This window comes from Protomyctophum parallelum, assembly GCF_964188405.1.
Source record: "Protomyctophum parallelum genome assembly, chromosome: 16".
NCBI classification, from domain to species: Eukaryota; Metazoa; Chordata; class Actinopteri; order Myctophiformes; family Myctophidae; genus Protomyctophum; species Protomyctophum parallelum.
The window spans coordinates 12581376-12608464 of NC_139711.1; the positions used below are offsets into that span (position 1 = coordinate 12581376).

The 27089-nt window shown below is 43.2% G+C and overlaps 1 protein-coding gene across 3 annotated transcripts in view; it reads left to right on the forward strand.

Moving 5' to 3' along the window:
* The window catches only part of flt4 (fms related receptor tyrosine kinase 4), a 141593-nt gene that overhangs the window by 54620 nt on the left and 59884 nt on the right, over positions 1–27089 (forward strand). For all 3 annotated transcript variants that reach the window (XM_083785875.1, XM_083785877.1, XM_083785876.1), the window contains exons 4-9: positions 14595–14716; positions 15459–15621; positions 18927–19066; positions 20261–20435; positions 21147–21264; positions 23023–23207. In XM_083785875.1, coding sequence (XP_083642001.1) covers positions 14595–14716; positions 15459–15621; positions 18927–19066; positions 20261–20435; positions 21147–21264; positions 23023–23207 — 903 coding nt within the window. The remainder of the gene's footprint in view (positions 1–14594; positions 14717–15458; positions 15622–18926; positions 19067–20260; positions 20436–21146; positions 21265–23022; positions 23208–27089) is intronic.

A 27089-nucleotide genomic window follows, 5' to 3' on the forward strand; every position in this document is an offset into this window, starting at 1 on the left:
CAAAGTGAACTGGTCCCTGCACATAGTGAACTGGTCCCTGCACATAGTGAACTGGTCCCTGCACATAGTGAACTGGTCCCTGCACATAGTGAACTGGTCCCTGCACATAGTGAACTGGTCCCTGCACAAAGGGAACTGGTCCCTGCACATCGACGCAAGTGAGAAACACTTCTCGTCTCTCCAGTCCGTGCAGTGGTGGATTAATAACGGATCGTATCGCTGACTGACATAAACACAATTCAGAAGCACTTCATTAAGAAAACTCAACTAATAACACTTTCTGACGTTAGTATATAATGTTTTGATTGTTTTCCTCTTGTGGGCACAGTGGCAGGTTATTTAATATAGTATTTTGATAGCTCCGGTGCGCTCGGGGGTGTCAGGTCTTACCGGGTCGGAGCTCCGGACTGTCCCAGCCCATTTTCACCCTTGGGGAATGTGCGTGCAAAATTTCACAGAAATCACACAATGTGTTCATTATTTGCTGCATTTTGTTTGAAACAGAACACTCCTGCGAACTTTGGAAGCCAATCTTAGCCAATCAGGATGGAGTCTGAAAAATCTGAAAGACCCGTTTCGTTGAATGCCAATTTGCGTGATGTTTGGACAAAATCTGTGGGTGTACTGTCCAGAAATGTGTTTTATGATAAATATTTGTTTTATGAAAAATCTATTCGTGAGTCATCTGACTGAATATTTTTTTACTGTTTGCAAAAAATCCATAATTTGCCAGGAGCGAGTACACAGCAGTGTGGGAGTGTTGTGTACTCATTCTGAGTCAGAGTACCTTGCCGAAAAGAGCCTGGGACAGGCATGTGCTTCACAAGACTCTGTTGGCTGTTTGACATGTTCCAGCTGAAAATAAAAAAGCTCCTTACAAATGAATTCAGTATCAAAGCCGTCATCAGTCCTTATCAGGATTTAGAGTAGTTGACTTCCTTCATATTTTTTACGGATGAATAAGTAAGCTTACATTTTTTTTGCCCCTTTTTAACCCCTTACTGTACTGTACTGTACAGTACTGTACGATTTTGTACTTTCCTGTACAAGTATGTGCTTATACCTAAACTCGTACTGTACGATGCATACTGTACTGTACTGTACTGTACTGTACTGTACTGTACTGTACTGTACTGTACTGTACTGTACTGTACTGTACTGTACTGTACTGTCATCGTCATCATCATCACCTTTATTTATACTCGGAAATACAGTTGAGGCAAGCCCTCATTTTCAATGTAGCCGAGGTTACAATACACAAAATACAGTCACAAAACAATACATCAAACAACATTATAAATCAGGATAAATAACAAAGGAACTTTATACAGAACAACCATCAGTAAAATAAATCAATTGAAGCAGTAGCAATCACGGTGAAAACATTTCTGGAGCATTCCTTTGAACTGACCGAAGGATGGCATGGAGCTCAGTTTTAAAGAGTTTTGGAGTTCATTCCACGAAGTTGGGCCATTGACAGAAAAAGCTGTCTTGCCCAACTCCGTCTGAGCCTGAGGAACCTTGAGCCTTAAGACATCACTAGAGCGGGTCTGATAGGTGCTATTGTTCAGTTCCATCATGGAACAGATAGTCAGGGAGCATCCCAGCAATGGCTTTATATAAAAATAGGTGCCGATGCTTATTTCGCCTCTCAGTCAGAGAGGATAAACCTGAGTTCAGTCAGACAACTCACGAATAGATTTAAACTATATTTATTGTAGAATGAGAATACAAGTGTGCATATGCCTTATGCCCCATTTACACTGGCAGCCAAATCTAGCCTGAATCAGATGTGCCACATCCAGATTTGAATCTGATTAGTTAAAATTAGTCTAAATGCAGACAGGTCACATACAAGTCACATGGAATCTGATGTGACTTGAGCCACATTCAGAGGTGGTTTCAAATCTGATTCAAATCTGTTTTGAGGAGATCCGTCTCAGTCTGAATGCAACAACCTGATCTAAATCAGATTCCATGTGACTTGTTTGTATTTAGACTCATTTAAACAAATCAGATTCCAATCTGGATGTGGCACAGATCTGATTCAGGCTAGATTTGGCTGCCAGTCTGAACACACAGATCGGGTCTGGTCACTTGCAAATGGCGATGTGAAAGGTTGGGCCCAAAAGATCTGATTTGAGAAATAAAATCTGATTTGAATGGGTTTTGACTTGATGTGTCTAAATGGCCTTTGGCCCAGACAGACAGGCAGACAGACAAACGCTGAAAAAGACATTGTTGTTACACTACAAACTCAGCTTCCCATTATGCTCAACAGTGCCACTTGTCACCTGTTGGTACCCTGAAAAGACAAACTTGAGTGATTGAGCACGTTGTCCAGCACTGGGCCCTGCATGGGGGCTTAATTGGTCCTCTCATGGTGAGCTCCTGTTTATTATGCCCCCTGACAAGGTGCCAATACAGTCTCCACACTCACATCTGTAGGAGGCTGATTAACAGCAGCTGAAATCACAGCCATAAATTAGGCCTTAAAAGTGTTCTGGGATGAGAGGGGACACACGTGTCTTCAGCAGGGTTGGGAAGTAACGGATTACATGTAATCCGTTACTGTAATCAGAGTTAAAAAAAAGTAACTAACGTCTTAGAGTACATTTTAAAATGTGTAATCTGGATTACAGTAACGGGGGTGTTGTAACGGGGGTTACATGAGGATTACATTCTCCCCTTCCCCTCATTAATTTTACAAACAAGTTATAAATTATTATAACACCAAATGGAATGGATTGGAGTTGAGCGCAGCGTGCACCTCTCTGACTCTGTGTAAAATCGTCACAGTGGAGGCTGCTGCTGCGTCAGGGCGGTGTTGCCAATTTGCGAGAGAAATAAGCAACCAGGTCTTTGAAAACAAGCCCAAAAGAAGTGACTATAAAAGGCTACCCGAGCACTTCAAAGATATATATATCATCCATTAAACAATGTGCATATTTATATATGTTGGCTTGCTATTTGAAAATAGACGATCTACAAGCTCACAACCGTTCTACCATTATTTACAAGCAACTTCAGAAAAATAAGCCCAATGTGGCTTATAATAATCAGACCAGGCAACACTGCAGAGATACTAGATAGGAGAGCATATATGATATATTGGATTGGGGATAAATAATGGGTAGCGCAGTCTTCTCTTTTAGGTCAAATACAATGAGGCTTTTTATTTAAAGAGTAGCCTACGGGGTATAAATATAATTGTATAGGGCCGAGTTCTTTGTAGACTATATAAATGAGTCTTTACTGTCTAGTCAATGTTTTAAACTCATGCCATGTCTATCTAAATGAGTGTCAGCCAGGAATGTCAAAAATAGTTTTTATTTGCCACTTTGACCACACATGGATGGAGTTGTTGGTTGTCAAAGTTGTTGGTTGTTGTCAATCAAACTGAAAATGGTTCTGTAGGTCAAGATGCATTTTTCTTATGATCTGTTATAAGTTACACAATGACTATACAGTAGTATATACCTGTTCAGAGAGGTCAAATTCTTAACAATTAAATGACCTTAACCATATTTCAGTTGTCCTTATCTTAATTTCATAGGCTCAACATTCTTGTCTATCAATGGTAAAACTTGTATTATCTAATTAAATTGAGTTTTACTTAAAAGTAATCCAAAAGTAACTGAAAGTAACTTGTAGTTACTTTTTAAATGGAGTAATCGGGATTACGTTACTGACTACATTTTTTAGCAAGTAACTTGTAACTGTAGGGGATTCCTTTTTAAAAGTAACCCTCCCAACCCTGGTCTTCAGTTAGACAAACTGAAACACTCAGCCCTCAGTGATAGTATAAAAAATCACACCAGTGTGAACCAAGTGGTGCAACTCCCGTCTATTGGTTCTCTGTATCGTTCCAATTTGTATCATTTCAATTTCTTCTCTGTATCGTTCCAATTTCTTCTCTGTATCGTTTGCGTCCAGCAGGTGGCAGCCATGTCACATACTTCTCTCGTTCCAATTTCACGCATGCGCACACCACTCGTGCTCACACAGGTACACACAGACATCACAAACAGGTACACAGCTACACGGACATTGCATGCTGGATGTAGAAGTGGTTGCACCACTTAAAAATCTACAAAGTAACTAGTAACTCAAGTTTTCAAATAAATCTAGTGGAGTATATAGTACAGTATTTACAAGTACAAATACCTCAGAATTAGCCGTTCGCAAAGTCCCACCCAAGCCCGTTCTTGGCCAATACCACCTTAGCGAGTTACTAAGTAAGGATCCTGGTCAAGCTTTTAATGCGGGTCAAAATGGTTAAGCGGTGTCAATAGTTATATTTGCTGTAGCATGTGTGGATCTCAGAAAAGAGGGTTTGGTTTCTTACCTTGTTATGAGCAAACTAGTCCATTCCATGAATTATTTCGCTCCGTTGTGGAGTTTAATAGTAAATATTAGTATTTACTATTATTAAATAGGCTCTCATTGACTTCCATTGTAACAAAGTCACTCTTTTAGCACATAAGTGAACACAACAAAAGCTGATTCTGACACATCAGGAAAACTCATGCCGTATTATTTTCGTCTTTTGATAGATTTATAAAGTATATAAAAACTATTTTGGTTGGAGATAATACTGAAGCGGTACTGCGGCGTTCCCAACTCTCGCGAGGACATCTTGCGAAGCTTCGTTTGTAAACAAGTCACCACGCTGTTTGAGATGCACCCAGCTGCAGCCTTGCAGACTAGCAGTCCCAGACACTTCTCCTAAAGTGTCTTCTAAAGTGTCTCCCTCAAACACGTCCATTGTGTATGTTTTTAGCGACAAGTGGACTACATCAAATACGTTTGTTCCAACGACATTCCAATATTACACTTCAGGAGTGGGTGTACAGATTTGGACCAATCAAATCGTTTTTTACTCAATGTGATTCGTTTGGCGTAGGCATACCTATCGGATCTTCTTTCTACACAAATTAGTCAAAACAAGACAAAGTTTTTTTTTTTAATTAAAACTAAAACTGAATGAGTTTTCCTGATGTGATAACCTGTCATCTTTTGTTGTGTTCGCTTATGTGCTAAAATAGTGACTTTGAGAGCTGTTTCCCCGTTACAATGGAAGTCAATTTACTAGGGGAGAGCCGCCAAGGTTGTAACGCTTCACGGTTGTAACATTGACGTTATCTCTTGACGCCACCATGACGCCATCGCGTCAGTATGTGTACAGCAACGTACTCTACGTGCCCAGGAACTTTTTTCAAAAGGCGTATAATTTTACACCTGGAGTATATGTGTGCTACAATCTTTTTCTTTGGTGTTGGTGAATAAAAATCCACATGGATGTCTTCATGCTTATGTTCTTCATTAGTTTGCATCGTGTTTAGACGGAATTCACGTTCATTCTGGTCTGTAAGCAACGGCAAAGAAAACTTGCAAAAGTGGGCCATTTGTAACATGTTACAAATGGTCCGCTTTCCATTCAATACCATTATATGTAATATTTACATATTTGACATATTGGCCAATATTATATGTTCTAAAATTGTATTGTATTGTGTAGTGTATTCTAAAATTAGTTTAGGGTTGTATAACATTGTACAACTCAATCAATCAAACGTTTGTTTAATCAATGTATTTCCCCATTGAACTGACCAAAAAAAAGAAAAAAAAGCCCAAACTGGTACACCCAATACTATTTCATATTTCCCTTATGTTTGATACATTTTCTTATCACATCCATGGTATGAAAACAATGCTAAGGAGTTGCTTCAATGAAATATAATTGCTTTAAGCTGAAAACGATATGTTTAATGGTGTTTTTTAGCGTTGTTACATTTATCATGCATGCCGTTACAATTAATCCGATATGCGCAGCAAATGTAACACTGAAACAGCGTCCACGTTCGGTTTAATAACTCCCGACCTGTTTTATCAAAAAAATTACTTGAAGTGGTTTATGGTAGCTGACATGTGTAGGTCCGTTGCCTGAAAATATTACATGTGTAGATAAACGGATCTCTGAGTAAAAAAATGAAACATGCAAAATGTTACATCCTTGGCGGCTCTCCCCTACTGTATTAAACTGCACAACGGAGCGAAATAATTCATGGAATGGACTAGTTTGCTCATAACAAGGTAAGAAAACAAACCCTCTTTCTGAGGTCCACAACTCCACACATGCTCCAGCAAATATTTATTGACACTTTACCATTTTGACCCACATTGAAAGCATGACCTGGATCCTTACTCAGTAACCGTCACTAACGTGGTATTGGCCAAGTACGGGCTTGGGTGGGACTTAGCGAACGGCGAAATTATACTGAAGTACAGTACATAAATGTAAATGTACTTTACACCACTGGTGTCGGGCAGAACCTCTTATCTCCATATTCTGCTTCTGATGATCACATTATACAGCACTGGCTACGTTTACATGAGCAGTTAAATCCCCTTTTCATTCCGAATAGAAGTTCAATCCTATTAAACGTTGTTATGTAAACACCTACAAAAACTTACATCCGAATGAAAACGCTCGATGCGATCTAAAAACCATTCCGATGTCACTGGCCGGATTACTCCGATTTTCAATGCGATTGAAAGAAAATTGGACTCATGTATACACTGCTTCGGATGTAAATTCATTCTGGTCTTTCTGAGCATGCTCATTTCCATTGCGCTCCAACTCCAAGGCGCTCATAAGCCTCATATCCAAGGCGCGCCGAGGAGTTTGCACATAGAGCGCGTTATTTCGTGCATTTTGTGTGTGTGTGTGTGTGTGTGTGTGTGTGTGTGTGTGTGTGTGTGTGTGTGTGTGTGTGTTCAACGGTCTCTCTCTCACACTCTCTCTCTCTCTCTCAAAAATAACGAGCGACCCGATACAATAATAATCAGTGTGTTGCGTGCCCTGGCCGTGCTGTAGATAATAAAGTAGGCTACACATAAAAACGAGATGATCACCTTCCCAGCGGAGCAGGTGGGGAAAAAAAGACGGTAAACATGTATGTCCGTCCCTATCCAAGCAGCAGCCTCAAAACTACTGCGGAATGAAATGATGGGATTTCAAAGTGTCGTCTTTCGTCTGAAAGTCACAATGAATGAACTGCCTATATTTTATGTGTCCAACAGATGGCGTAGTTTCACGTGAATTAACATGTATCATGTCTTCTATCACTTCTCCATATAAACACTCATTCGGAATGACCATTTCCCATGTAAACTCGCGGCAAAACATATTACATCGTATGTATTTTATTCGGAAGTATTTATTCGGAATGATCACCCTTCATGTAAACGTAGCCAATGTGTCCGACCCGGGCCTGACACCGACACTTTTTTCCCCCTTCATTTTTCTTTGAGGAAGGCACTTTAATTATTACACTGACAGCAAACGTGTTATGAAAATCTTACCACTACTACTACTGTACGTTGATTAATAAATAGTATAACGCATGCACAGCCAAAATTCACACACACACACACACACACACACACACACACACACCACATTTTCTACTGTTCTCAACAATAGCCTATAGCTTTTATTAATATTCATGCAACAATCTTACCAGCATTGATGATTGATTTGACATCGGCAATTCAGCATTGGCATTTAATCCACACAGCGGGCAGCACTGTAGGCTATTTTGGGACTGTTCGTGCAAAGTTGCAAACTCTTAATAAAGTGCACCAGCACCAGTGGCAGTGCATCAGCACCAGTGGCAGGCTATTCAATATTAATGGTAGCCTATTTGCCACGGGCCAGGGGCATGGATCAAGTTATTTACTCGTACTCAACTGTTCACTGTTTAACAGCTAATAAATCAAACTATTTACATTAATCCAATCATCACGGTTTACACATGATGTCATGGAGGCAGAGGATAGCATCCACCGACACCGTGGATGGGTTTATCGCCGATCCTCTCTTCAATGGTTCTTCCAGCTACGCTAAAGTTACGTTTGCTGTAGCCATAGCTGTAAAAAATATGGACAAAGCGTTCCCCGGGTCTAACATGAACGTAAAATGAAGCCTGTCAGTCCTTGAATTGTAAGTCGCCATCTTTCTAGATCCGTTTGGGCCCAGCTGGCCCATTGGCTGGCCCAGACAACGAGGCGGGACTTCCCCCCTTCTTCTTCGTTGGTTTTTATTTTGACTCGAGTGGGTGGGGGATCCCGTTCATAGACTGTAACGGTAGCCACGCCCCTCAGAAAATGCGCAACTTTATGGTCATTTTCTTTATAAATGGGACCATAATTTTCCAAAAAGAATCTTATGACATTAGAAATGAGACTTTAAACTAGTGACTGGAAGCAAAAAGTATTCATGACCATGTTTATTAAGGTAATACAGTCTAGGTGAATTTGGGCCCAAATACATGGACTTCTATGGGGCTATGGGGTTTTTTGGGCCCAATGACAGCGCCACAACAGGCCATTATATGAACTTTCAGGAAATCCCGATTTCCTTGTGGCTTCACTTGTGGGCTGTAGCCCATATGTAGCCTCGGTACCAGGCTTTCATTTTTGTTGGTGCAAAAATTGAAAGCCTGGAGGAACGCATTGGCCGCTCTGGTCTAAAAGTGGGAGTCAACCCTTCCGGGTGGGCGTCGCTCCAAATGATGTGACGTAGCGCTGCACTAGGGGGGAGAGGAGGGGCCGGGGGTGACGGACAGATCGATGAGATCCAATCAGGGCTAGGGTTGGGATTCGGAACCGGGTCCATTTCAGACCCGGTTCCGACATTGCGGATCCGGAGCCGGTTCCATCGTTTTTTTATTAACGGTTCCCCAAACGGATCTCATCAGTTGTCATTTAGCTCCGCTGTGTCTGTGCCTGCATGCAAGCAGAGCCTGGGGTGACGTCACCCCACCTACATGAGTGAGTGGGGTCGGGGAGGATACGCCCACTGTTCTGTGCATTCAGCGACCGCTGTGGAGCGAGTGGGACAGTATAAGTATGTCGCCAAAGTGTGGTTAACAGAGAGGGAAATGACTGAGGCTGAGCAGTGAGCATGCAAAGTGCAATAAATGCGAGAGTTGCTAGCAAAGGTTGTTGCAACTTGTACCACGTGAACATAGAGGAAACATCTCAAAATCAATATGCCTACACATCGCGTTTGAGAGCCATGCGGAAAGCCGTGCCTGCTCTCCCCGCAGCTTCACCACAGCCAGCGGGGGACGATCTGATGCAAGGCTGGTTTACTTTCCCCAGGCTAGTAACGTAATGGAAAATAAAAACTACTAACATGCTTTTAATTTGGCTCTAAATTAATTGCGTGGCTGTTGAGAGCCCAGCGTTTAGGTGCATATACCGCCATAGATTGATTACTTTATAAACAATTTGCAGGAAAAAAAGCACAGGAACGTAGCCTACAGTTCAATACAAGGTCTGCTATAATCCAAGAAAGCACTATGGCTTGTTTCCATTAGGGTAAGGGGTCCTTCATATTAAATTAATTTGAACATTAAAGACAACATTTGTCACTACAACAATATCAATATTGTGTACTGTATATTTAATATACAGTACAAATTGCAATATACAGTACAAATTGCAACAATGATATTGTTGTGGTGCCTAGCTGCTGCTGGTGGTGGTGGTGAAGTTTAAATAATAGTGCCACCTCATAATTGTAAAGTGCATTTTCAATAATTTAATTAATTAATTTGTGTTTATTATGTACTTGGTTAGGTTAGTTATAATATAAGCATAATCTATGTCAGAAAAACGGGGAAAAAAATAATATTAGGATCCGTTAAGGGAACCGTTAGGAACCGGAACCGTTAAGAGGGATCCGGGAAGGATCCGGAACCGTTAAAATCCTAACGAATCCCAACCCTAATCAGGGCGTGCGCAAATCTGAGCCGCGACCCGCCCCTCTAGACCAGAAACCTAACACGTTAGCTCAGGCTAGCCCATATGTGACCTCAGTCCCTACAGTCATAGAGAATTACTGTACTATTTGACAGCTTTAGCTACTAGTTACTTTGCAGATTTAGATTATTATTATTACAAAACATGCAATAACCATGTGTTGTGAGCTTGTAGATCGGATATTTTCACTATGTTATGGAATTTCTTTGATTTGTCTTTGATTTCTTCATGAAATTACTTAAATGAATAAATAAATAAAAAGGGACCCATAAAAATGTGTCCACGGCTCACCCACTGTCTGGGAAACAGTGGTTTCAAACTGATGCCTGCCAAGCCTCCATGCCACAAGACAAGGCTAGAAATAACGTTACAGAGAAGAAGAGCGCAGGAGAGAAAATACCACCGTCACCCGTACGCCCCGAGGTGAAATCCTAACATGATTTGCAATTGATTAACACCCACAGGCCGTTGTTGTGTATCATGGCGGGTTATAAATAAACCTTCATATACGGCCACGTTAGGGTACAGTAATAACGGGAGAAGCGATAGAGTGCAGTGTAATCTTGATAAATAACTCGACAGTGTCATAACCTTGCGGGTGATGAAGCAGCTTTGCGAGATCATCTGTTGTTCTGTTTGGGAGCCATGGTCTGTGCCCTAGATTCTCAATGTGTTCTTTTCATCTGTTAACCCGTAAATCTGCAGTTCTCACACTCGATTTTTCAGAAATGTTCAGAAGTAGCAGATCTACAAGCTCGCAGCGCAGCAGGAAGTGGTGCTCTTCGTATATCTGCTATTTTTTTATATAAAAATCTATAAAGACACGGATGCTTTCCTGGTTTCAATTGTTTAAATCTTCTACAAAGAGACTACCCAAAACCAGAGCAAAATGGAATGCTATATATCACAAAAAACAGAATATACATTGGCTGAATATCTGAACACGGTAAAAGACCCAAAACTTAGGAAAGCATTGATTAGGTATACAGACTCAGTGAACACAGCCTTGCAATAGAGAAAGGCCGCCACAGACAGACCCCGCTCCCAAGGGAAGACAGACTGCACCCACTGCACACAAAATGTGATGGGAACAGAGCTAGACTTTCTAACCACCTGCCCACTATACCAAGACATCAGAGACACATCCTTCCCACAGATTACACACACACATTGGGAGAAATACAACAATGTGCAAACACGGCAGCAAGATTTGTGAACTGTTGTGACAAAAGCCATCAGGCTGGGCAAACACACATCATCCACTCTGTCCCTCAGCACTGGTGCTCCGCAGGGGTGCGTGCTTAGCCCACTATTATACACCCTGCTCACACATGACTGTTCTCCCTCCTTCCCCTCCAATCACATCATAACATTTGCAGACGACACCACAGTTGTGGGCCTCATAGGAACAATGATGAGTCTGCCTATCGGAGTGAGGTGGAAGGTCTGACAGCTTGGTGTGCAAATAACAACCTGCAGCTCAACATAAAGAAGACAAAGGAGATTATAGTGGACTTTAGGAAGTCAAGGCCGGACCACTCCCCTCTGCTCATTAACAACGAGGCAGTAGAGGTGGTCACAGAGGTCAAGTTCCTGGGTCTCAGTGTGAGTTAGACCCTGTCCTGGAGCACCAACATCGCTTCAGTGATTGGAAAAGCTCAGCAACGCCTATACTTCCTACGGAAGCTGAAAGAAGCTGCCCTCCCAACAAATCTCCTTGTGAACTTTTATCATTGTGCTGTCGAGAGCGTACTGACTTACTGTGTGTCTGTGTGGTTCCCCAGCTGCACAAAGGCAGAGCAGGCGGCCCTGCAGAGGGTGGTGAAGGCGGCAGGTAGGATCATCGGGTCCCCTCTACCATCTAGATTGACAAACAGCTTTTTCCCCTACGCAGTTAGACTGCTAAACGAAACGATCGATCACTAAATGAGCATTGACTGTCCCCTCATATGCATCATGCACTCTGACTCTGGACTGTGATAACTTATTGGTTCTTGTCACGGGCAGCCCGTGCCATATACACAGACAATGATTGGGGACATTTCATAAACTTTACTACACCTGCTGATAATTAATTATCATCAATTAGCCGGCTTGGAAGTGGCGGTTCAAGTTGTAAAGTGTATGTTCTATTTATTGATACTGTAACTGAAATGCATTGCTGAAGGATACTAATTGTTTTAAAGGTATTTATTGATGTGAAGTTGAATTGATTGTGAGTCACCTCTCCCTCTGCAGTGGCATTCCTGTTGACTGGGAAGGTGCCAAGTGCTGCAGAGGAGGAGGGGTGTTTGATTCGAGAGCAATCTTATTTAAAACCAAACTATAGTTTGTGTATGAATGGACGTCCGGAATTTCATGTTTAAGTTCAGGTTAAAACCTTCAGTAATGGTGTGTTAACTCATTGGCCTTTTGTATGCTTATGGTGAGTTAATTGAATTGCCAATTTGCTGTGATATGGTTTGGTATGTCTCTCTCCTATAAAGGGGAGACCGCAGCTGATGTTTGGGAGTTAGACCTTGGTTGACACACAGGTAACAGCCTAAGTGAGAGCTGCCAGGGCCCTTTGGAAAGTAAGGGTATGGCCTGTTACAGCTTCTCCTTGTGTTGTTCAGTAGTGTTGTCTTCAAGTGTGTTTGTTTGTACAACTGTTATTTTGGCCAAATCTTGTTTTTCGTCATTGTCTTTGCCGAGGCCGCACTGTACCATAATCTGCACGGGACTGGAAAGGTGAATAAAAAACCCCTAAAAGGGCATTCTTGGACTCGTCTGTCTTTTTGGAGCCTTGGCCGGTCGGCCAACTTCACAGTTCTCTTTTTTCATCCATCATGCACTTTAAATATCACCATGCACTTTACTCTGTGTTGTATGTTATGTGTATGTCAGTGTTTTATGTACTACGGTTATGTGGGAGCTCCCTAGAAATGTCGTTGTATGCTCAGTGTATGCTTTGTGTGCAATGACAAATAAAAGTCTATTCTATTCTAAATCTCAGTTTTTTTCTGTATAATATTTAAATAGTCCTGAGAAAATGTGTGACTGTAAATAATTGCTGCTATTTGTTTATACCCTGTTAAAACATGTACAGTATATAATGATGCAATGTGACATAGCTGTTTACAAAATGCTGTACCCCCTCCAACTGTATATACGTTCCCCACTTTCAACTGTTTTTATTTCATTGTACTTGCTTTGGCAATGTAAACGTTTGTTTTCTCATGCCAATAAATATCCTTTGAATTGAATTGAATTGAATTAAATTGGTACTCTTGAGTTTTTACTTAAGTAAAAGTATCAGTACCACAATATAGAAATGATACAAGTGGCCTGGGCCGGCTTAGCGGTCCAGGCACCTTGGCTGGTACTGTATGGCAAAAGGTTCAATGTATCATAAAGCAAAAAACCTCTATTCAAAATGTTATTAATACAGCACGTAGGACGCCTGAGAACGTCATAGGATACCGAACGTAGAGTTCTAAGGACGTCTGAGGACGTCCTAGCGACATCCCAGCGATGCGGGCGAGATATTAATATTCAGAATTTTTCCTATTTATTTTTTTGGCATTTCGCTTTTCGCTTGCCGTATGCTAACGCTCAGTGCAACTATTAGCTTATTATTGACTCCCACGTTAGCGAGACGGAAAGAATGACTCGTAGCTCCTAATCCACGGCGCTCTCCGTGGTGATGAATAGAGCGATATGCTGGCGCTTATTTTCTGCTCCTCATCCGTCTCTCCCGCAAAATATGAACGCTTTTTGGAGCGTAAAACAATATATTAAGATGATCGGGGATGTTGAGGTCACTTTGTAAAGTCAACTTTTTTAGGAAAGTGTTTCCGGTTCATGGCTTTCAAAGTAAAAGCGATCAGACACCTCCGGTATTCTATAGCCTATATTTTGAAGGCAGTCGGCGTACTCAATGTGTTAAAGTACAAAAGGAATGGCATATACTTAGGGCCAACGCATACTCCAGTTTGAGGCGATATGGTGACCACAACCGCACAACATGACATCACTGAGCTGTGCTGATAATCAACTCAGCGCTCTATGTTCTTACTAACCACCACCGCCACCACGTTCACCCTCTGGGCCTCACCTAAACCACCGTTTATGTGATGGACTATATGAGCGCCTAGTATCAAATGGTAAATGGAGCATTTATATAGCGCCTTTATCCAAGGCCCTTACATAGATTGTGCATTACATTCACCCATTCACACACATGTATACACCAACCAACACATCAGGAGCAATTAGGGGTTCAGTGTCATGCAGCTCAAAGACACTTCGACACTAACTCTGGGGGATTCCGGGTTTGAGTATGCGTGAGCCTTTACAGTACCAAAGTAGAAGTACCCATTTGTAATGGCCAATTTCACAACTCTTTTCGAAACACTTTTGGGCTTAAATAGTTAATGTATGTTTTTGTATAAAAATCCGTGTGTCAGTCCGTCCGTCCTTCTGTCCGTTACCAGCACTGTTGTTTCACCTCTTTTTGTTTTCATGAAAATAATTTACGCTATAGTGTAGGAATTGAAAACATTGTATAACCTGCTCTTAATAAAACGTATTTGACAAAAGAAAATTAAAAAAAATCTGAATCCGCAAAGTAACTAATTTTCAATTGTGGTGGAGTAAAAAGCACAATATAACTCTGAAAAGTAATGGAGTAGAAGTTTCACAAAAATGGAGCTACTGATCTGATCTCTCTCTCTCTCTCTCTCTCTCTCTCTCTCAATCTCTCTCTCTCGTCCTTCCAGACCCTGATCAGCCGTTTCTCAGCCAGAACAGTTTGGAGACTATCTTTGTCACACGGCCTTTGCCTCAAGTGGTGGTTCCCTGCCTGGTCACTGTCCCTGACTTGAACGTCACTCTGCACGCGGTTTGTACCACACACACACACACGCACACAACGTCACTCTGCACTCAGTTTGTACCACACACAGGCACGCACACACACACACACACACACACACACACACACACACACACACACACACACACACACACGCTTAAAGGGGCATGATGAAACCCCAGGCTGATTTTGTAGTTCAGGTTACAGCTGATTAAAAACATGGCAGACTAATAAGCAACACAGCTGTACCAAACACATGAATGAGTGTGTTAGATTAGATGTTCATAGGCGTGTCCAGAACCAGGAGCATGCCGTATTGACACCCGGGGGGAGGGGGGGGGGTATTGATACTTTTACATAAGTAAAACATGTGAGTACTTTTTCCACCACTGCTCCTGCCCCCCTAAAATTATGCTGATGTACTGTGTGTGTGTGTGTGTGTGTGTGTTCGTCGTGTCTGTGTGTGTGCACATGCGCGCGCGGGTGTGTGCTATGTGTCAGTGTGTTCGTGCATGTGTGTGTCTGTGTGTTCGCCATGTCTGTGTGTGTGCATGTTTGTGTGTCCGTGCGTGTCTGTGTGTTTGTCGTGTCTGTGTGTGTGTGTGTGTGTGTGTGTGTGTGCTACGTGTCAGTGTGTTCGTGCATGTGTGTGTGTGTGCGTGTCTGTGTGTTCGTCATGTCTGTGTGTGTTTGTGTGTTCGTGCGTGTCTGTCGTGTCTGTCTGTGTGTGTGTGTGTGTGTGTGTATATGTGTGTGCGTGTGCCATCAGTATCCCAGTCCCCTGGAAGCAGACGGGTTGACATGGGACAACAAGCAAGGCTGGTCCATCCCCCGTCAGGTCCTAGAGAGCACCCTGTTCATCGGCTTTGTCTGCCAGGCCTCGCTGGGAGACAGAGTGTTCCAGTCCACCAACTACCTCATCCACACCACAGGTGAAGAAATACATCATTCTCCTTTCCTTCCTTTGTGGCGTTAAGCCTAACCCTACGTTTTAACACCGGGCGGACAGTGGCGATGTCTGGCCGATCCTAGTGGGCGTTCCTGCTGTCATTTCCGTTTGTCCACGCTTTGAAGCGCATGTAAAAATGAGTACACAAAATGACACTGCTGTGGTCCAACAGTGTTGCCGGCAATATTACTGGTGCAGTGAGTCTGGTGCAACGCACAGGGCCTGACCTGGTGAGACGTAGGAGGGGCCCGGACAGGTGTCAACCCACAGAGCCTAGTCCTTCCATGTGCCAGAATGGTACCTCCCAGTCCCGGCAGAGTAGTTCAGGAGGAACGGATTGTGTGGCCCTGGTTTTTCCCTAATGGGACTTATCGAGGGTAGCTACTGGGACGTAAGTCGGGACTTGATCACTCCCGGCTGGGTCACCTGAGTGAGGGGTATGATGTTGCGAGACCCGAAACCCCGATGACCTTGGGATACATCACTGAGGATACGTCCCAGGTGCATCCATTTATGTATGTATTTTGTTATAGTTACTTATTACTCCTTAGAAAAAGTAATATTATATTACTTATTACTTGGAATCAAGACTAATATATTACATTAATATAGTATTACATATTACTTTTGCGCCCCCCACCCCACCCGCAAAAAAAGGGATGTACAACACCACAATCTGTTTAGTCAGCTTCTTTAGAAGTGAATCCATTTTTTTTGAATAATGATATTAAGAACAGTCCCCAATCAGCCAAAAAGGCTATAAAATAAATATTCTTCCCTCTGGCGGAGTCAGGTTAGGGTCAAAGCTTTCTCCATGCTAATTGTTAAAACGGTCGTGAAATAGTGAATGAGTATGGGAATTTTAATAAGCTTTGGGTTGAACAAAACAAAGAAAATAAAAAACATTTTAAAGTTGATACTATAAAGTTCCGTTTAACCACTTTAAATCTGGCAAAATTCCAAATTCCAGTTCCTCCCACCCGCCGAAAAATACATCATATATATATATATTTTTTTTAATGGCTAAATGGTTAAAGTCAGGCGAGATCTCATACTACATTATATATCTCTGCTGTCAGGTAGAAACCAGCTATGTCCAAAATATAATATAAACGTTTCAGTTAATATTAGAGCAACACAATACTGCCTCATCAAAGTTTTATACTATAGTATATAGTTTTTATAGGTAGAAGACCCTCCGCTGCGCGTCGGGTCTGCCTACGCCCCCAGCCAGTGTAAAATACCCGGTAACCTGAGACCTCTCGTGGCGTATTGCTTAAATTCTGGCTGGAAAGGCAATTAAAGGAACCCCCCCCCCCCCCCCCACCAAAAGCCAGCAAAGTTAACACTGCAATTCTGTCAGCCTATCTGTCATTGTTTCAGCCCCAATTATGCCTCAATGGAGACAATTTGAAAGACTTCTGCTTTGTTCCCCTTCATTGATTTCCTAGTGTCCATTGTCCAAGTGTTTCTCTTGCCATCAACAGTGTGTGACACTCTGAGACAGAGACAGAAAGACAGACAGATAAGGAAAGAGACAGACAGAGATATGCAGGGGGTAATTTGATTATTTGAAAGCAGCCCAGATAAAGACCTTTTGCCTCATCATGTTCCAAACGGTGTAGTCATCAAGTCAAATGAACTTTGAGAGACCCACTGGGTCTCTGTTTTCCTGTGACATCATTCACCACATCTCTCTCTCTCTCTCTCTCTCTCTCTCTCTCTCTCTCTCTCTCTCTCTCTCATACCCTCTGGCGTATGCCAAGAGCAACAGCGACGTCACTCGGACGAGAAAACCGAGATTGGGCCGTCCCTCCGTGCGCCAACGGAGCGGTTTGAGTAAACAGGCGTTGACCTCACTGTGCCCGCAACCCGACACAATTCACGATTATTATGTTTCTCTCGTCTTTTCCAGTGACAGCAGAAAGACGAGGCTCAAATGACACAATTAAGCAGATCCTGGGCGACGTCCAAAGCCATCCGCTCCCACACCTCTCTTATTTTTTATTGAGAGCACTGATTAGCCGAATTACGCCATAGATGACTTTAATTTCCTGTTATTAGCTGGTAAATGGATGGAAATAATATTAGTGAACCAGGTGGTGGAAAGTAATGTACAGTACAATATTGAGGTACTTTTTGCTTGAGCATTTCCATATATTTCTGATACTTCTACTCCACTACATCTCAGAGGCAAATATAATTTTTACTCCACTACAATTTTGTGCAGATTTTGATTATTACAAAACGTACATTAACCACTTATTTTATAATTTAGCTCACATTGTGGGCTTGTAGAATGTCTATTTTCAATACATTTCACTTTTTTGTACATTTTGAAGCCAATACCGTTACACTTTTACTCAAGTAAAAATGTATTCTACTTGTAACAGGAGTATTTCTGCATTGCAGTATTTCTGCTTTTACTTACTGTACCACTGGTCCCAGCTCCCTCAGAGCAGAAAGGAGCTCCCAACCATGCTCATTTCCTGTTGGGGTGGAAAAACTGCTGTGTCACTGAGACCTTTCCTCCCCTTTCTGTCTCTGTCCCTCCCTGTGTGTCTCCCCCCCCCCCCCCCCCCCCCCATTCTCTCTTCTGTCTCCATCAATTCAATTCAAAGGGGCTTTATTGGCATGAGAAAACATACGTTTACATTGCCAAACTAAAAGTGGAACAAAAGGTCAAAACAACATAATGTAGGCCTATGTACAATTAAAAGGGAATAACAGATGTGTTACATTGCGACTTAGGAAAACTAGCTTATAAAACCATAAGCATTAAATATTCAAGTACTAGCTAGCGGATTCAAATCAAACGGATAATCATAAAACCAGAAACCTAACCTCAGTCTTAACCGGCCACGTAAGTCCCCTAACATCATAATCAGTCTTAAGTTCCCATTTAGACCATAGTGTGGAAACGTCATAGCTAATCCAACCGATGGATTGCGAGACAAGTAGCAACAGTTTTCAGATGTGTTTAGAGGTAGTTTCTCTGTTTATATTGTAGCTCTAATGTACCGACCGAGATCACTCGCTGTGCCGGCAGTGCAGGAAATGGAATACATCCTCCATCCTTCTCCTGTCACAAGAGGACCACAAAGGAAATAAGCTTCAGGGCTTTTATTTATTGTGTTTTTTTCCCCTCTATATTGTTTGTTACATGGTATACAACCCTCACCACCTGACTCACCCTTCCTCCACCTCTGTCTCTCTCTCTCCTCTATCCCTCTCTCTCCGCCTCCCTCCCTGTATGTCTCTGTCTCTCGTCCTTCTGGCCGGGTGCAGGAGATCAGGTCTACGATGTCGGGCTGTTCCCGGAGGATCCGGTGGTCCTGTCCGCGGGGGAGGCCCTCAGTCTGAACTGCACGGCGCTGGTGGAGTTCAACGCTGGGGTGGACTTCCAGTGGTCGTACCCTGGAAAACAGGTACACCACAACCGGGGCTTCTCAAACCCTTTCATGTCATGTGGGGCAGCAGTGGCTCAGAGTTAGTGTCGAAGTGTCCTTGAGCAAGACTCTGAACCCCTAATTTCTCCCGTTGTGCAGTTTGGTGCCTTGCATGGTTTCCCCCGCCATCAGTGTGTGAATGTGTGTGTGTGAATGGGTGAATGTAATGCACAATCTATATGTAAAGCGCTTTGGATGAAAGCGCTATATAAATGCACCATTTTATGGTGCATTTACCACAGAATACATAGGTGCACTGCACACACACAATGCCGCAGAATAAGCTATGGTTTTATGATGAAAGTGTAGGCTTTCTTTTGTGTGTTATGAATATTTTAACGGCTGAAATATGAATCGTTAATGTAGACCCACTTGTACATGACACTGGATATTCTCCAAAGTGTGAGGCGCTGTGTTAAAGGTGCTGTACAAAATGATGATTATGATGGTGATTATATTCAGTCAATATGAACATCCATTAGTATTTCAAGGACATCCCTCACCGATTGTGCCCCGACTTGTAAAATAGGGCTTAAAGAGATATTTCACTTTCAAAAAATGTTATCGTCTACTTTTTTGAACACCCAGGGCCCAGACCGTTTTTAAGTTGCTTGATTCAGTATTTAGATATTGGATTTTTAGCTGCCCCTTCATGTACAAACCCATGGTAACTTCAAACACATTTTAACCATGATTAATTAATCGAAAACACTCAGACACTCACACTGATTCTGGTGACTTTTTTTTTTTTTGGGAAAATGAAAAGAATAAAATCCATAAAAATACCCTATTAAAAAGAAATTAGTCATTGATATAAATGTTTAGATATGTTAAAAAGTAATCAACAGAATAATTGTATAGGAGAAAATGGACAGTAGCTGTCCTATTTGAGCCACTACTATACATTACGTGTGTGTAGGGGCACCGGTGGTTCAGCGGTACAGTGGCCGGTAGAACGGCCAGATGTTCGATCCCGGGCTCCCCTCAGAGTTTCTGTCAAAGCGTCCTTGAGCAAGACGCTGAACCCCTAATTGCTCCTGATGTGCAGGTTGGTGCCTTGCATGGTTTCCCCCGCCGTGTGCGTGTGCGTGTGCGTGTGTGTGTGTGTGTGTGTGTGTGTGTGTGTGTGTGTAATGCACAAGCACCAATGTATCTTTTCTGTGCGGCCTGTAGACCAACAGCCTGGTGAACATCCAGTACCACCGTGACTCCCAGCGCCAGGAAGGCACCGTGGCCACCAGCGTGTTGAGCATCCCCAGCGTCAACGTCAGCGACACGGGGCCGTACGTCTGCACCGTCACCTGCATGGAGACGACCAGGACTGTCCACACGCAGCTCACTGTTCACGGTAGACAAGTCTCTTTTCATGTCAAGGACCTCCGAATGGATACATGTTATTAGCCCTTTTAGTGAGAGCTTTTAAAGTTACAGACCTGCTACAGCAAGTGGCCATTTGGTTCCTAATCATTTGGCCGGGGGACCCCCTGGAATCCTGGGGGTCCCTGGGCCCCACTTTGAGAATACAGTAGAAAACAGAAAATAAAATCTGTCTTTAATCGTCGATTTTATGTCATTTTAAAGCCACAAAAGGTTCAGCCGTCCAGCCTTCATCAGGATGTAAATGTGAGACCATTCACTCCCCTCTTAAAGGGGAAAAGGTTGGCAACAGGTGTTTATCATTTTTCTAAATAATTTGTTAACCATCTCCACCTGAAACTCTACAACTCTAGAATTTATACAAAAAAATTAACAACGATGATGATCAACTATTCTCAACAACCAGGATCACGCTACGAGCTCGCAATCATTCATCGACAGACAGCTCAGCGTAAACGTGGCCGCACCGCCAACCGTTTTGGCTTTTTCCTACTTCCTTCCCAGACAGGATGGTTAAATCTGTAAACATCGAATCCATAAATAAACGACAAAACTATCACTTTCATCAAGTTCCATGGCACGCGTTGAAAGGCGGCGTTACGTTTTGTAAGGATGTGTGTCATCACATTTTCGGCAGCCACAGCTGCGCGTGGTGAACGGGTGAGTGTCTTGTCTGTTGCAGAGAAGCCATTTATTAACCTGGACTACAGGAGCGGAGCGCTGGTGGAGGTCACCGCTGGACAGAAGTCCTTCAAACTGCAGCTCAATGTGTCCGCCTACCCCACACCTGAAACACTATGGTAAGACTAGGATAAAACGGATAAAAAAGGGAGATTGGGCATTCAAAGTTTAGATGGTTCAAAGTTTATTATGCCAACATGTTCCGACCTCACTCTGTCTTCATCAGGACTGCCCTTTGAGCCCACAGCTGAAGTGACCTCCAATAATGTCTGTTCATCCGTCTTCGAAACAGGGACAACCTTAAAGAGATTAATATTTTTTTTTGTGCTCGGAAAGATATGAGCCAACCATGTCTAACATTTGATACAAAACCTCCAAAAGCAAATATTTCAGGTACAAATCCTCCAAAAGCAAATTTTTGATGTAAAAATGTTCACTTTAAACTAAAGATTTGTATATACAGTAAATATTATTATTAAATAGTTTTTATTGGTTTTTCTACACACAAGACATACATATACACACCACTAGACTACATATAAGCATACAATACATTAAGAACGCCTTGAGAAAAATAAGTAAATAAAAAAAGACTGAAATACAGGACCAAAAGGTAATAAATAAATCATATTGCATCACATTACAATGTTCTCAAACAGATCGTCACTTGCTATACAAGAATAATTAAACTATTAGACAGCTGTCCTACACCTGAACATCCTCAGCCGGGAATTCTTGTTTAAAATAGTCCAAAAATGGCTGCCAGACCTTATTGGATTTCTGGGCGGAGCCCCTGGTGGAATATTTGATCTTCTCAAGTTTTAGGTGTGCCATCACATCTCCGACCCAGCGTCGATGTGATGGGGGAGTAGCTGATTTCCAATTGAACAGAATAAGGCGTCGGGCCAATAGGGAGGAGAAGGCTATTGGACGACTGATGCCGTCATTTCACCAGGGACCACCCCAAACACAGCAATGAAGGGGTTAGGACTGATCTCCTTGTCACAGATGTAAGAGAAGGTCTCAAAAACAGAAAGCCAGAATTGTGATAATGATGGGCACGACCAGAACATAATTATGACAGAGAGTGGCTGGAGCCTGGTGGCATCTGGAGCAAATCTATCTACATCTGGATAAATCTCAGCAAGTCTGCTCTTGGAGAAGTGTAACCTATGACGCACTTTGAACTGAAGTAGCCCATGTCTGATGCAGACAGAAGAAGAATGAATTATTTTAATTGCCATTTTCCAAGAATCGTCCGGGATCTCAAGTCCCATATCGTTACACCGTGACTCCCTGATACGTTCCAGAGACGGGGATGCCATCTCTTGGATATTGCTCTATATATATATATAACATGCTCACCATTCCCTTCTGATTGTGGTCTCCCTCCAGCCACTCGTCAAGCCACTTAGAGAAGTAGAGGAAATGAAGCAACATATTTCTTAACAAAACCCCGTGCTTGTAAGTAACTGAAGAAATGTGAGCGAGGAATGTCGTATACCTCTCTCAACTGTTCAAAGGTCATAAACAACCCTTTTTTAAAGGCCGATAATTGAAATGCTGTATCCATAAGTGAAGGTGGAAAAAGCGCATTAGACACTAGTGGGAGACAAGATGAGGCTTCTTGATACTTAAAGTGTGTCCTAAACTGCGCCCATATACAGAGTGAGCCACTCTGTATATACAGTAATAATGGTTAATCCATAGCTGAATGGGCAGAGAGAACATTTGAAAATGACTCATCCCCAGTGCGATGAAATGCCCTAGGTCTAATTATATATTATTAATATGGCACTGGTTCTCCATGTCAGATCCACCAGAAGTCTGAGTCTTAGTGTGTGTGTGTGCGTGCGTGCCTGTGTGGCTGCTTTCAGGTACAAGGACTGTAAGCTGATCACTCAGCGTCCAGAGTTCAGGATGAAACGCATGCGGGTGCATCACAACCACGCCCTGGAGATTAAGGACGTGTGCGAGGAGGATTCTGGCTATTACACGGTGGTGCTGAAGAACAGTGCCGCCCTTCTGGAGAGGACGCTCAACATCACCCTGGTGGTCAACGGTAAGCAACCGAAACACCTGTACTTACGGTAATCATTCGGGCAGATGTTGTGGAGGCGAAATTACACAGAACACAGTATAGGGGTTGAAACGGTTAATCCAGGGGTGTCCAAAGTGCGGCCTGCGGGCCAAATTCGGCCCGGGAACAGATCTTATACGGCCCCAGGCCCTAGTTTTTTTATTAACACCCTGAACGCCCGGGGGTATTTAGGACCAGCGATTTGCAGCAATGGAACACATTTAGCGACGCACCAGTCACTATCCCGGATGTAGCTGAAGTAGCTTGATGTAGCCAAAACACTCCCGAGGCGATCGACAACAACGGGAGGTATGATTAATTATAACGCAACTAGCGAGGGGACCACAATGGGCCGTCTAAAACATAATCTTTGCTTATAATTGGACGGAATGATTTAGATCAAGAGTTATTCACATTTTAAGATTTTCGATCTGATCGGCTAAAATGTAGGGGAACATTTTCGATGACGTCCCAACCGGAAATGACATGACACAATGAAATGACACAATGTTGCTTAACAGACGCCCCCAGCCTGTGGAGCAATGCGATCGGTTTTGATATCAAATCAATACATCTCCGTCCTTTTATTAATGGTCCTGGGCGTTACTATTTGATAGAACGGAGAACACTGTTTATGCTGCTCGGGGTGTTAACCTGGGCATTTCCCAGAGTATAATTTGTCAGGATTCCTTGTTCCTTGTCTCATTCTGAAGGGGTAAAAAAAGGCTATTTTATTTCATGTTTTACCTTGTACGTCTGGCTACATTTGGTAATGTGAAATAAGGCTGAAAAAAGGCTGAGTTATTTAAGTGTTTTGTTCACAGTTCAAGCACGTGACAAAAGACCATTGATATTACATTTTGATGATGATAGTTACAATTACAATTGTTTAAATGAGATGCATAATGTATGTGACTTTGTTTTAGTCTGAAGGCACATTATTTCAGTCGATGATAATACACTTTCTGCTATATCTTGCCACCCCTTACCCCTTATCCCTAAACCTATTTGCCATTTCTTACTATTTTAAAACATTAAAAAATTGTTCAAATAGCTGATCTACAAGCTGGAGAGTCACAACGTGTCGATGTAGATTGTAGATTGGCTAGTTAAACTATTTTAAAATACATTAGGACCTTGTGCCACTCCCTTACCCCTTATCCCTAACGGTTAGGGATAAGGGGTAATGGAGTGGCACAAAATAGAGCCCTTTATTTTGAGGGGAAATTGCAAAACTATTAGATCTCCAAAGCGATTATTATATTTTACACTTTTAACTCAAGTACAAATTTGACCGAGCAACTTCCACTTATTCAAGTTTTGTTTATTCTCAAAAGTGCAGCCTGCTGGGATTGAGTACTGTTTTCCTCCACAGCGCGGTTAGATAAAGCGCTTCATCACATCCTTATTGATGGTTCAGCGACCACCCACGTCGCATCTGTTCATCAATTCCAAGACCGAATCGATTCAGTACCCGTCCGTCATCTGGAAATATTCTGTTCCCACCCAGCATCGATCGTTCTCACACCACCGGAACCAATACCCATTACACTTTTTGGATGAGATCCACTACAGGAGCCTGCAAACTTCACATTTGGACCCTAAAATTAACTCATTCGGCGCCACGCCGCCATCTAGTGGAGGGCCCGACCGCCACACATGTATTTTCAATGGTGAGCACCTTTAAGTTTGAAAGCCGATTTGGCCCGGAAACCGAGTGTCAGGAAATAAAAATAGGCTATGTGACATGTCCCGCGATTGTCACTTCACCCAAACATACTTTTTGTAAGCTAGGATCATATATGAGAAATGAGCCGCAAATCAAGCAGTTTTTTGGTCTGAAAAGAAGAATCCGAGATATTAGCGTTTTAAGATCTGCTTCAACCATATACCGCATAAGACCAGCAGATTTTTATGCTTGATTTAGTTGGAGACTGGGGACCCCCTGGAACCCCCTCAAGGACCCTCAGGGGTCTCCTGACAGACCCCACTTTGAGAAATACTGGCGTAGAAAACACGTGGGGCTACTTACTATTGCATTAGCCCTGATGAAAACACGTGGGGCTACTTACTATTGCATTAGCCCTGCTAAAGAAAACACGTGGGGCTACTATAGCCCTGCTCGCTTGTGAAGGCAGGAAACAAGATCATTTAAAAACACAACTGTAGGTTTATCGGACACGATACCAAGAACTGGCGGATCCAAATGCAAACACGGTTCTTAAACTTCACGGGTGTTTATTCACACAAACATAGAATGAGAAGGGGAAAGGTGGCAGGGAGGCAGAGCTGGAATGAGAAGGGGAAAGGTGGCAGGGAGGCAGAGCTGGAATGAGAAGGGGAAAGGTGGCAGGGAGGCAGAGCTGGAATGAGAAGGGGAAAGGTGGCAGGGAGGCAGAGCTGGAATGAGAAGGGGAAAGGTGGCAGGGAGGCAGAGCTGGAATGAGAAGGGGAAAGGTGGCAGGGAGGCAGAGCTGGAATGAGAAGGGGAAAGGTGGCAGGGAGGCAGAGCTGGAATGAGAAGGGGAAAGGTGGCAGGGAGGCAGAGCTGGAATGAGAAGGGGAAAGGTGGCAGGGAGGCAGAGCAGAGCAACATAGAATGAGAAGGGGAAAGGTGGCAGGGAGGCAGAGCTGGAATGAGAAGGGGAAAGGTGGCAGGGAGGCAGAGCTGGAATGAGAAGGGGAAAGGTGGCAGGGAGGCAGAGCTGGAATGAGAAGGGGAAAGGTGGCAGGGAGGCAGAGCAGAGCAACATAGAATGAGAAGGGGAAAGGTGGCAGGGAGGCAGAGCAGAGCAACATAGAATGAGAAGGGGAAAGGTGGCAGGGAGGCAGAGCAGAGCAACATAGAATGAGAAGGGGAAAGGTGGCAGGGAGGCAGAGCTGGAATGAGAAGGGGAAAGGTGGCAGGGAGGCAGAGCTGGAATGAGAAGGGGAAAGGTGGCAGGGAGGCAGAGCTGGAATGAGAAGGGGAAAGGTGGCAGGGAGGCAGAGCAGAGCAACATAGAATGAGAAGGGGAAAGGTGGCAGGGAGGCAGAGCTGAGCAACATAGAATGAGAAGGGGAAAGGTGGCAGGGAGGCAGAGCAGAGCAACATAGAATGAGAAGGGGAAAGGTGGCAGGGAGGCAGAGCTGAGCAACATAGAATGAGAAGGGGAAAGGTGGCAGGGAGGCAGAGCAGAGCAACATAGAATGAGAAGGGGAAAGGTGGCAGGGAGGCAGAGCAGAGCAACATAGAATGAGAAGGGGAAAGGTGGCAGGGAGGCAGAGCAGAGCAACATAGGCAGGTGAGATCTGAGGTGGAGGAGACGAGTACAAGACAGTGGCGTCATTTCAGCAAAAGCTAATGTATGGAAAGTTCACGACACGCAGCGCTCGTGCATGTGTCGTGACCGACGCGCTTATCTGCACTTATTTGCCTATTTTTTGGCATATTTTCCTCAATTTGTCCCTTCATTTTATTACTGGTATTTTATTTTTTCCCTTGGAGCCATTACGGTATGGCAGCTGAAGGCAGGCAGGTGTGTTGACTGGTGAGAATGAGGGGACTGGGAACAGGTGAGCTGATTGGTAACTGGAACCAAGCCTGCACAGACACCGACAAGACAAACAAGGAAAACACAGCACTGCCGAGGACTGTGTCATTATCAGGATTGAGAATATACAGTAGAATTCTGACCCGAAATATAATTTATGCAAAACCCGAAAACTCCCTTGTGGTTCAAAGAAATGTATGGAATCCGCCCATCAGATGTTTGTTATCTGCAGATCTACGCTAGAACTCTATAGTGAGTTCTGTGAACGTGAGATTCAAAGATGCTTCAAAGCTCTCGTCATCAGCTGCAACTCTAGAATGTGAATGCTACC